Source organism: Microcebus murinus, chromosome X (assembly GCF_040939455.1).
Source record: "Microcebus murinus isolate Inina chromosome X, M.murinus_Inina_mat1.0, whole genome shotgun sequence".
In the NCBI taxonomy this organism is placed as follows: Eukaryota; Metazoa; Chordata; class Mammalia; order Primates; family Cheirogaleidae; genus Microcebus; species Microcebus murinus.
This window is the reverse complement of record NC_134136.1, coordinates 36,485,103-36,497,981: the sequence shown is the minus strand read 5'-3', so window position 1 is coordinate 36,497,981 and position 12,879 is coordinate 36,485,103. Positions and strand designations below refer to the sequence as shown.

At 40.4% G+C, this 12,879-nt stretch overlaps 1 protein-coding gene across 1 annotated transcript in view; it reads left to right on the top strand.

Annotated features, from left to right (window-relative positions):
- Window positions 1-12,879, top strand: part of COL4A6 (collagen type IV alpha 6 chain) — a 280,716-nt gene that overhangs the window by 216,027 nt on the left and 51,810 nt on the right. Inside the window, exons 6-8 of the mRNA XM_012750455.3 lie at window positions 5,997-6,113; window positions 8,451-8,519; window positions 10,195-10,230. Coding sequence (XP_012605909.2) covers window positions 5,997-6,113; window positions 8,451-8,519; window positions 10,195-10,230 — 222 coding nt within the window. The remainder of the gene's footprint in view (window positions 1-5,996; window positions 6,114-8,450; window positions 8,520-10,194; window positions 10,231-12,879) is intronic.

Below are 12,879 nucleotides of genomic sequence, written 5' to 3'. Positions count from 1 at the left end.
GAAATTAGATACAAAAATCCTTAGTGATATCTTGATGCATTTCATTGCAGTAATTTGTTCTCTTCAGCTTTACCCCATTTCAGAGTGAATTTTCGTTTAGTTTTTACAAAGTGACTACTTCAAAGATCATTTGGAGGCAACCTCTTCCATTTATCCTGTGGATTTCTGCTTTGCCAGAGATAAGTGAGGGATTTCAAGCTTGCAGACATCTCTTTTTCCCATTCCATCCAACCCAATCCCTTAGTTTCTCCATTTTCGTCCTATATCCCTACTTATCCCACCACTGGAGATTCCATGATAACATTTCACAAGCCTTTAAAATACAATATTTTTGGGGGAAGGAGGGGATGTGTATAATTGCACCTGATGGGTGCGGTGCGTGTCATCTGGGGGATGGAGACACTTGTAGCTCTGACTCGAGTGGGGCAAAGGCAATATAGGTAACCTAAACATTTGTACCCCTATAATATGCTGAAATTTTTAAAATACAATATTTTGGCTTATTTGAATAGTTCAGTAGGTCAGCAAGGAACCAAAACTGCTATTCAGGGATGAACATAAACTGCACCTGATTTCATTTGATAAGGAGGCTCCACTTAATGGCCATCACTTTTTAGTTTTCTCCTTTGCCACTTCTCTATATATTTAATCCTCAGCCTGGGCTGTATTTGTCTACAACAGTGGCTTTCAGTCTTGTTTAAGAGAAGAACAGAATCTTGTGTGGAAGCTCAGCATATAGAACAGAAAAAAGTACAGCTTCTCCATTTGAGTGAGGTTCTAGAACCTGCTTTTTGTCCTTACAGTGACCACTAAAGAGTTATTCTGAACCTTATCAAGGCACACTTTGGGAAGCCCTAGAATTAACAACTTTTTGTGTTACACTTCATAATCATCTAGTATCAAGGAAGGGGGTTCAAATCTCTTTGTGCCAATCTATAAGTATTTCTTGAGCACCTGCTATATGCTAGCACTCTACTATGGAGATATAGAAGGAGCATATGGCTCTGCCCTCAAAGATATTATCATCTGATCCATTTTCTCCCCAGATCTAGTAGACATTTGTGGATTTAGAGAACAGAAGGTTCACTTACTTTGTATTTGTTACATGTATGAACAAGTTGGCCATCAGATTTCTGCATTTTATTCAACTGCACAAGATTCAGCATTTTGCAGAGTCTGCAAAATGCCTAAAAATAGTCCAGTGGGAAAATAAGTAGATGGGGTTGGCCATCCTTTTATGACTTCCCCTGGCATTTTGTTATGGCTATGTTCCTATGGTCACTTCAACCAGAGTCTCCACCCAGAGGGTATATCTTCTGGGGGCCAGTGAGTGGAGGGAGACTAGCAAACTGGAGGCAGCCTCTTTCATTCATCCTGTCCACCTGGCTTCACCAGAGTAGGCAATGTGGAGCATGCAGTGTTAGTATGCTCTTCTGCCTTCAGCCTCATTTTAAGGAGAGCTGGCAGGAAGTAAATCCTGTGAGGCTGAGGCTATTTCCAGTTCTGAGCTGGAGCCTGCCCCAGAGTCCAGCTGGATGCTTCTGCCTCCAACTTGTGGCCAGGAGAGCCCTAGAGCTTGCAGGAATTGATCACTTCTCTTTGGGGCTTCATTGCTCAGGAAAATGAGTTGCAGCTGTCCAGACCTCTTCAAAGGAGCTTGATGCTTCCAGTAGTCCTCACTGCCTTGGCACTTTCCTTAACCAGAGGTTGTACATCTTTTCTTTTGACTTTCGATTGCTCTAGCTTCAGGCTCCAAGCCTCATGACTTCATGAAATCTCTCTTCCTTGTTTTTTTCTCTCTCTTCCAGCCATTCAAGAAATATTTATTGAGCATCTTCTGTTCAGTGCTTACCTCTTCCTTCCATCTCTAATCTCCCAGGAGTCCTTGTTGCCTATCCCACATACTCCAGCTCCTTACTTACAGCCCCATGGCATTTATCGATTGTTTTGTGTGTTAGTCTCATCCAGCTCTTTGAAAGCACAGAAGCCCAGGGCTGAATTCAGCATATAGTAGGAACTCGAAAAATATTTAGGGGACTGACTCCAACCTCTAGTACCTATAAAAGAAATAATTCTCAAACTGGCAGGACTCCTTCAGACAGAGAAAAACAGATACCATAGGCCCAGTTAGACTAATTATTTTGTTCAACTTTCTGTAACATGTATTAAGCAATTTGGCTAAAAACAACAGCTTTCCCAACACATTTTACTAAACCGGATCACTGCACAGGCCTGGTTCCCCTCTTAATATTGGCAGATTGGTTACATATGTGTCAGTGGTTTTGGTCCCAAAACTCCATTTTTGCTGTCATGTAGACAATTTCAACATGAGTGGGTGAGTAGTCATTTTGTGATAATCCAAGTTTAAGGGGCACAGCAATGAATTGAGAGAGTAAGCAAACAAGCATTTATCAAAATATTCAACATTAAAATAATGTAGACTAGGGGTGGTAGGGCTGAGGCTTTTAATTATATCCTAGCTATGACTTGGGGCTGTTGGCACCCACAAGAAATATATGTTTATCAAGTGTTTTGACTCCAAATAAGTTGGGAGCAGAGGTTTTCAAATTGTCTTTTGCAATTTATGTTTAGCTTTTCTCATGGAGTCAATCTCAAACATTTCCCTGCCTAGAGACTTGTAAACGAGCATATTAGATTTCTATCCTCAAAGTGAACACATACCACTCACCAAATGGAAACTTTTCCTTTGAAACTGGGTTCTGAGGAACATAGCTTTTCTGAAACACAGCAGATCCTCCCATTCTGTGTGTTCAGTCCCTTGTGACTATCTAGAACCATGGTTTCCTCCCTCAATGAGCTACTTTTGGAGAGCTGGCACATACCATGTTTCCCCGAAAATAAGACCTACCCATAAAATAAGCCCTCACAAGGTTTCTAAGCATTTGCGCAATATAAGCACTACCCCTAAAATAAGACCTAGTGATGGGTGTGGCTGCGCTGCGTATCTGCACAACCCATGCATTTCGTCGCTGAGCGGTAAAGAATATGAGCAGCCCTTCTCATCTGCCCCATGAGAGCTCTATTGCTCGACATGAGAGATTGGGGCCAATAGTTCTAAAGGAAATAGAGTCGCAAGAAATTCAAGATGGAATTCGGGGTTTGGAGAGTTATGATGATGTTCCAGAAGAAGACGACTTAACTATATTAGAATAAATGTAGATTGTTGTAGCATACTTTAAAAAAATAACACATCCCCTGAAAATAAGCCCTAGGGTGTCTTCTTGAGGAAAAATAAATATAACACTTTGTCTTATTTTTGGAGAAACATGGTACATATATAAAATCATTAGCTATAACCAGAAAGGGCAATGTGCCAGAAATTCTGTGGTACTGAGGATTGAGAGATGATATAGCTTGGCCCTGTGGCTTATCCTTGCTGACTTGTCTGGGAGAAGACTTACCATTTATTGAGCTCCTACTTAGTAAACCTAGTCTCACTTAATTTTAACCATAACCCAGTGAGGTAGGCCTGATTTATTTTAACACATTGACTGCCCCACTAGAAAAAAAATTTCTTTCCTTGGTGCCACGGTGTTTTATTATGAAATACAATAAAAACTTCGAAAACAAAGTGATGAAAAATTTAATGAAAATGAAATTTATTGACATCTATTCATTTAATCCACCTTTTTAGAATTAATTTGTCAATATTAATCATAACAATAAAAACATCAACAAGTAAGATTTTCAGGAACAAACTGCAGGGTTTTGCCCAGGTTTTTCTTCATGAGGCTGTGGGCTCAAAACTAGTGTGAGTTAAATACAAGTCACATGGCAGTTAATGTGTTGACATTGACAACAACCCCATAAGATAGGTATTATTCATCTCCGTTTTATACATGAGGGAACTGAGGCTCAAGGTAGGGAGTGGCAAAGCTAGGATTGGAGCACAAGTCTAACTGGCTCAGAACATGTTCTGTCTACCATCCCATGGTGTCAGCTGGATAGAAAAGGGCTGGCAAGGCTGACTCAGAGGTCAGAGATTAATTCCAGAGAATGCATCTAAGGTAGGAAAGAATGTACAGTTATCCCTTAAATCCTACAGATAGGAGATATCAGGGGTTCAGGCAAGAAAACTAGAGAAGGATTGAGCCCAAGTAAAAAATGTAGATACTAAAGGGTAAGAATCTAGACACAGGTTTTGGTGTCAAACAAAACCAAGATCCCAGGGATAAGGAAGATCTCTGGTTCTGAGCCAGCCTGTAATCTTGTCTGAACTTATTCCTGTTACCCAGCTGAGAGATAACCCCTAGCAAGTTTGGCTGGGGCAGTTTACAGTGGTGATCAGGATCCTGGCAGGAAGCAGACCCTACACCAAAGGTTTTAACTGAGTAGAGTTGAATGAATGGTATACTTAAAGGACATGGCAGGATTAACAGCAATGGATAGTGAAGCATCTAACTCAAGGCTGTCACCACCCCTAGACCTGAAGGGGAAAAAATGGAATGGTAATGCTAGAACTCAGTGATATCTCGAGCCATGGAATAGCTGTTGCCAACAGGAGCTAAGACTATGGAGAAATGTGGCCATTGCTCAAAACGTAGCAAGTGAGGAAGGGCAAGGGGGAAATAAATAACCTGTGTTCTTTCTCCTCCTGCTCTGGTCTCTCCAGCCTGTGTCTCCTAGTGGCCAAATACAACTGGAAGAAGGAAAGGGAGCCTAGGTGGTGTAGTCCATAGAGGCCAGCCTCCCAAGGCACAGATCTTGGGGAGTGTGGATCTTCAGGGAAAACAAGAGTAACCATTCCAGTTGGTAATAAAAAGTTGTAAACACTAGTAAGCTGCCTCACTTTCCCCAGTGTAACTAAAAATCATCACCTGAATCAGCAGAGGCAGATTGCAGCAAGTTTATTGCAGAGACAAGTTGACTGACCACTCTTCTGCACCTACCATTTCGTGAGTTCAGTAGTCTAGACTGACACTTTTGTATTAACAGTCTATCTAGCTCCTACAACTATAATAACAATGAAAATGAAAGGGAATTTTATGGAACATTTTCTCTATAAGAATTTGACAAAACATTGTTTCCTCTAATAATTTGAAAAGTTCATTTTTGAAAATATGGCCTGTTTCCCTCAAATCATTAAGGATATATATACTTGGTGTTTGTGGGGTGTGGTAATCTACCTTTTAATTAACGTGCCCAGATTTCTGGTCTTTTAAGTCATCTCTTTGCCCCATGCACAACACACAACCAGCTTTTAATATATCAAAAAAGATATATTTCCTACAAAAAAAAATTATAGTCTATGTATCAAGAAAGCACAGCTCGGGAAAATTACTGAATTCAGATGAATTGTATGAGAATGCTTACTAATTCCCCGGCAGAACAACTGCCTTGGTAGTTTTTATGGAGAAGAGGAAAAGATACAGTTCCCTAACTGGAGCAATAGCCAGACACGTGATCATGACAAAATGAGATTGAAAATGTGATTCTTGCAGGAATTGCTTATTTTGGGCCAAGCAACTTTCAGGAGAGGAGGTGCTTTGGGAACTGCTTCTGCTGTGTTCATCAAAATCCAGCATCATTTCCCGTTCAGAGCTTCCAATACAGAAAGTCGTGCGAGGCTGCCCAGGTTCTGTCTAGTCTGAGAAATCTCAAGGCATGGCATGATTCTCTGTTGGTAGAAGTTCAACTGCCAGACAGCTAAGCCCCAGTTAAGTACATCTCTGCACCCAAGGAAGGTGAAGTTGTAGAACCCTGTGTTATCTATCCCATCTGTTCATGCTTGATCCTTTTGGTTTCAGCTTAGACCCTATGAAAATATTGATCCTTCAGAGAGGGGCAACACTGAGCTGTAATTAGACACATATGCTTAAGTATAAAGGAAAGACATGAGAACATATGTAATGGGACTAAGGGAGTGGATGAGGAGCCAGCGTTTAGCAATATACTTGGCTTTTCTCATTATAGAGCCTTTTGGAGTAGCTGACAGTCCTGTGGCTGTCTCAATCCCTTCTTTTCTCTTTGAACAGGGCCACCCTGGACAGCCAGGCCCCAGAGGACCACCTGGCCTGGATGGCTGCAATGGAACTCAAGGAGCTGTTGGATTTCCAGGCCCTGATGGCTATCCTGGGCTTCTTGGACCACCCGTACGTATGTTGCCAGATCTTTGTACTTTATTTCAAATAGCTTTGCTTGCCTCCAAGTGTGCCCTTTTTCTGCTTCTCTGGAAACATCATTAAGCTTCTGTGGGGCAGCCACTGTGGCCTGTTGTCCAATGCAGGAGTCTGTGCTGGCAGCACCACAACAGTAAAAGTCTAAAGAAGAATACCAGTTGCAGGGGGGTGTGCACATGCTACACTACTTAGGGTAGCTTTTTTTAAATGCTGCTTTTGGAGTTGGCAAGATTATTAAAAGGCTATAGTAAATTTTGGAGCAAAATACACACTTGGGCTATTTGACATGTTACCATATCAGACAATATTGGGAAAGGGTTGGAAAACCTACATGGGATCATGGAAGCACTAATGAGAACCCAAAGGGCTTGGCAAGGTTGGCCTATACCAGTGGTTCATAACCAGGGATGATTTTGCTGCTCAGAGGAGACTTGACAATTATTATTGATATTTTTGGGTATCACAACTGGTAATATCTACTGGCACAGGACAGCACACCACCACTCCTATATCAAGGAATTATTTGGCCCAAAGCATCAATAGTGCTGAAGTTGAAAAACCCTACTTTACACTGACAGTTCCCCCCACATATGTCATAACCTTTGGTTATGGGATTGATAAGGTATTTACTGGATCCCAGTGTCACCCCTTTTATTTCATTCCATTTATCCAGATAAGGCTCATGTATTTGGATCAAAAGGATCTCTAGTAAATACCGTGCCCTTGCAAGGTGAATTTTACAAGTGGCTGGAAAGAGAAAAATAACACATTTCTAGCCCATTCTTGACCTCACTTGAAAAAATCTAAAGTAATAAGGGTACCAATGTGAGATATTTAACTAGAAATCATGTCATCCATTAGACAGATTTCATATCTATGTGAATTAATTGGCACTTCACTGGAAGAGTAGCAGCACCATTGCCTCTAGTGACCAGGTTTGGGGCATGGGTACATGTGTAAGAAAGTGAGATAGATGGACAAAGCACAAGCCCCAGATTGGCATAAAGGACCTTGATATCTAAGGACCAAATTAATATACTGTGTAGGCGGTGGGAAGAGGTGTAGGGAAAGACGTATTGCTAACATAGAAGAGGCTGTGTGAATCACAAGGTCCCCAAATACTGCCATGGCAACAGGGGAAGAGAATGAATAAACACTTCTGTGTTAAGAATGGAAATCCAGGAAAGCAAGGAGATGCTGCCCCCAAGAGGAAGAAAAGAAATCTTGCGGTAATAAACATCTCCTGACAGACAAAGGAGAGTAGAATCCTAATCCTGTCCCTAAAGCTCACTTTAAGCCTAAATAGGACCTTGAACATGTATTTTGCTAAGCTGAGCCTACCCTCTGCTGAATACCAAGAGGATTTCCATTCAGACAGCTTCTTTGCGGCTTCTTTGAAGAGAGTAGTGGCCACAAGAGTAAGGGGAAACAAGCAGTGTTAGGGAAGAAACTGGTTTGTGGTTCTAGGCCCACGTTGTTCTTTTATTATACCGATGATCCCTGCACTGAAGGAATCTATCATTCGGTCAGTACTTCAGTTCCCAAAGCTTAGCTCTAGCCACAATACTAATCATGACTTGCCCTTAGATGTAGGGACATTGACTTTTTCAAGGAGGACAAACTCTAGCAGATATTAGCCGGCATCTGTCACTAAGACGGCGAAAAATCTGGTTGAAAGACTAGGATTGGGTACTTCGAACTGTTTTCCATGTTAACAGTGAGACATGCCAGCCTCTCAGACAGGTGTTAAAGCTGAAGTAGTCTGATAGAAGCATAGGTGGAAGGTGGTTTTGTAGCTATGTCTTAGACCAGAGGTCTGCAAACTGGCCCACGAGGCCTGTGGCATTTTTTAACATTTTCAAAGGTTTTTTAAAAAAGAAAAAAGAAGAATATGGGACAGAGCCTAAATGTGACCCACAAATCCTAAATTATTTAGTATCTGACTCTTTACATAAAAGTTTTGCTGATTGTTTTCCTAGACAAAGGCCATTTCAGTGACTTATACCTGTGAGGGGTGGAGCAGTGAACTGTAACTTATGAGTTATATGTGGTTGTTCACACTAGTGCTCTCAATAGATGTAAAGTCTTCTACTTTCTAACCCCCATCCTTTTACGGACCTCTGAATTGGGGGTTGGAGGACTGGGCATACAGCTTTAAGACACAGCACCTGTTCAGGGGGTATGTTTTGTCCCAATTCTGCCATAGGATAAGCCACATAATTTCAAGCTCCTGCTGCTCTGTTCTCTGTCTGATCAGTTGACAAAACAATGAGCATGTGTTTCTTCACAAGACTTTCTTATTTCACTCAGGGGCTTCCTGGTCAAAAAGGTTCAAAAGGTGACTCTGTCCTCACTCAGGATAGTTTCAGAGGAATGAAGGTAAGTTGCTGTAAAGCAGACAGCTGAGTAGGCTGTAGGCTGGGTTTCCTGAGATTGGGCCCCACCTCCAATAAAAACATTTCCAGAACTAGCATCTGTGTCTCTATTTAAGGAGCAGACCAAGCTGGATTTAAAAGGATCTGGAGCTTTTTTGTGTGGAAACATTGATAGAAATGTTTGCAACTATACTGTCAAAGAGATTTGCCTTGTAGGATCTAGACCAAGAATAGGAGACAGATCAGCAAACAAACAGTTTGCATGTGTAGCATTTTCTTTGACAAGCTGAGACATTTCCCGGAGGCAGACACCTTTTGTCTACTCTAGTATCATTGATGTCTATATACCTTGGTTTGATGCCATGTATGTGTCTGCCTATCTAAACGTGGCTACCAGCCCAGGATCTGGGCCCCACCCTTCTTTGTCTCTACACACCATCCCCTCACCCTAGCTGGGCCCCTGAATGTCTGCAAAAATTTCCCATCAGCTCTGCAGACACCTGGAAACTTTTATCTCTCCCCAGAATTGATAGGAATCTTCATGTGCTTATGACTATACTCTTAGTGTATGTTGCCTGCTATCCTATAGGGCCTCAGTAAACCCTAGCTCCAAATAATCGACCCTATTCCCTTGCAGAGTGGGAAGGGAGTCCATCATTGCCCTGTGGTAAATGGGAATCTATGTGCCCAACTTCTGAGGGGAGGATGCACCAAGCTGACTCAGCTAATTGATGGCACTTTTCTGTCTTCCATCAGTACACAGAGACAGGGACATTAGAAATTGCTTTGGGAGGCAGTGGTAGGGGTGAGTGGCTGGAGAACTGGAGAAGATCCAGGGGTTGGGCTCTTGCCTATAGATGCCATAATAGAAGATGGAATGTTAGAGCTGGGAAGGACCTCATGATTGTTGGATTCATATTGCTCATTTTACAGATAGAAAAACTGAGGTACACTGAGGCTACGTGACTTGCTCAGAGTCATGCAGCCAGTTCACTCAAGAGCTAAAACCCAGGCAGTGCTCTTTCCATGCTACAGATAGCTGATTTTTTATGATAAGCCAAGTGGGGTATGACTAGAAGATGTCAAAATATGGCCATTGTCTTAGCAAATGTTAATTAAATGGTTTTGCCAAATATCAAAGAGACTCTGGATCCAGTGGAACACAGCAGTTTCCACAAGATGGTTATATTACAGATTCATACAGTGACTTAAGATGCTGCAAAGTAATTAAAACGTAATCAGAGACTGTATGCTCTGTTGATTTTCCCTTGAAATGTCTGATTTGCATTGTATACATATGGGCACAAAATCTCTGGGGATGAAGGCACACGGGAAGGTAGCTTTGCTTTCCTCCAAAAAGAGCAGGAAAATCACCAGCCTGCAGAAGCAGTTTCTAATTGATAAGTTCCTAGCAAAGGTGAAAATTAATTAATCCAAATAAAATATGAAATCCTGTTCAGCCAAGGCTATAATATTTGCCTTCTAGAGTCCAGGCTTTTCTTAGGAAAAAAGTTAAATGGTTAAATATGTCCGATTCATGTGTTATTTAAAACAGAAGACCCTGACAGAGTAGGCCCAAGCTTCAGCAATGTGTTTTTATCCTCTTAGGTTATTTGTCTGAAATATCTCAGACTTAATTTATTAAATTCTTCAGTGTCCTGCCTTTGTCTTTTTCTCAGGGGGATCCTGGGCTGCCTGGACTGGATGGAATTGCTGTAAGTTGTTATTTATGTGTTGAGATCTCAGTGTTGATTACCAATCTCTGATGGTACTTTTTCATTTTTCTCTATGGTGTTCAAAAGTCTTTGTAGACCTTCTCAAGGAAAATCTAGACAGTTGAGGTAGGATGAGTCACACTATTGACATTTTCCAAATGAGAAGGTACTAAGAGGATGAATTGTCTACCTCAAGCCTGCGTAAGAAGCTGCTTTCAGAGTTTAGGCCAGGGACCTGTGTATTCCCTGGGATGTATTAGGAAAGTATTTTGCCTTTCATTCAGAAAGCATTTATTTACTAAGTGTTTTCCATGTGTTCAGTGCTGTGGATAAAATAAAAAAAAAGTAGAACATAGTTCTTTTAAAGGTATTACACATAGAAATTCTTTTTAGGGCCTCTTGATAATAGTGAGTTTGTGTAAGGCCGTGAGTTATATTAATAAGAGCTTTCTATTTCCTTGAGCTTTCACGTCATCATTTTCCTTTGAAGCAGCTTAAGAAGAGCCACTTCTTTTTGCCTTTTTCCCTATATTCTTTCCTTTCTTCTTTCTTCCCTTTCTTTCTTGTTTTAGTTTTCAACAGATATTGAACACCTACTCTTAGTGAAGTGCCATGAGTAATCTCTGAGGCAATATAGACACACTTCCTGCCCTAAAGGATATGAAAAACTAGTAGGAATGTGATATAAGAATTGCACAGCAGCTTAGAGGAAGAGATGCTGGTCACATAAAGATACATCATGGGAGACTTTGTATCTAAGAGAGAAAAGGTAGCTTCTAAGGAGTGTGAGTGATGTGTAGACTAGCTGGCAGTGGGAGGGGGCTTTCTAAATAGAGCAATTGGAGAAAAGTACACAAGAAACAGGATGTGGGGAAGCACACATAGAGACGAGTAAGGATTGAGCCCATACCAGTTCCCAAGAACGAAACAGAATTGGCTTAGATGGTGTGTTCATTAGATTTTCAGTATAAGATCCACTGTGTTTGCTGCATAGCTTCTCTTAGGGACTCATTTCCCTGCCCACAAAGATACAGTGTTTGTCTGTATACACAGGCATGATATATAAACTGGTTTGATTTGAGGAGAGGGTATTTGGTTGCTGAATATGAGATTGTGATTACTAAGGAGACCACAGGTTGTTAGTTATTTTCAAAGCAATGATCGTACTGTCATTCAACCCTGGGGACCCTTTGAACCCCCTACTTTCTCTTCCTCCTGTTTAAGTTCCAACCTTTCTTAGCCTCTCTACCCCTTACCCAGGCACATGTCACCTTATTCCTGCTTTCCCATCAGATCTGGGCCCCTACATTTCTCCAGATTGTCTTTCCCTTGGGATTTCACTGTCTTGTAATTAATATTGTTGTTACTCAGTTTAAAACATTTTCTAAGTTCCCTTCTGATTTTTTCTTTGACCCATGGAATATTTAGAAGCATATTGTTTCATTTCCAAGTATTTGGCAATTTTCCAGCTATCTTTATTATTGATTTCTAGTTTGATTTTATTGCAGTTAGAGTGAACACTGTGTGATTTCAATCCTTTTAAATTTGTCGAGGTTTATTTTATGGCTCAGCATATGGTCTATCTTGGTGAATGTTCCATGTGCACTTGAAGGGAATATGTATTCAGCTGTCGTTGGGTATAATGATCTGAAACATATCCATTAGGCCAAGGTAGTTGATATTGTTTGGATCTTCTGTGTCCTGGCTGATTTTTTTTTTTTTTTTGTCTAGTTGTTCTATTAATTACTGAGGGAAGGATGTTAAAATTTTTAACTATGATTGCATATTTGTCTATTCCTACTTGCAGTTCTGTTATTTTTTGCTTCATGTATTTTGAAGCTCTGCTATTAGGTGCATACACATGTAAGATTGTTGATGAATTGACCTATTTTATCATTTTGAAATGTACCCTCTTTATCTCTGGGTAATATAATACTCTTTGTCTTGAAGTCTACTTTATCTGATATTGATATAACTGTTTTGGCTTCTTTTTTAAGTTTTTGTTTCTTTACAACATTTTAATGGGAAAATTTCAAATATAGGGCAAAGTGGAATGAATTTTGCAGCGAACACCCATGCCATTAATATTTTACTATACAGTCATCCCTTGTTATCCATGGAGAATTGGTTCTAGGACCTCCCTCATGGATGCCAAAGTCTATAGATGCATAATTCCTTTATATAAAATGGTGTAGTATTTGCATCTAACCTACCCACATCCTCCCCTATACTTTAAATCATCTCTAGATTACTTGTAATACCTAATGCAATGTAAGTGCTATGTAAATAGTTGTAATACTGTATTGTTTAGGGAACAATAACCAAAAAAGTCCGTATATGTTCAGTAGAGATGCAACCATCCATTTTTTTCAAATATTTTCAATTGGTGGTTGGTTGAATCCACGGACGTACAACCTATGGATATGGAAGGCCTATTGTACTTGCTTTATCCCAAGTCTATTCATCTATCCATTCCTCTATATCTTCATCAATCCATCCTATTTGTAATGCAGTTTAAAGTAAATTGCAGACAATAATGTACCTACTCCTAAATACTATGACATGGCATGCCTATCCTTAGTTAGACTTCAATATTTGTTTGCAGTTTTTTCTTTTTATATAAAATTTACACACAATAAAATATATAAA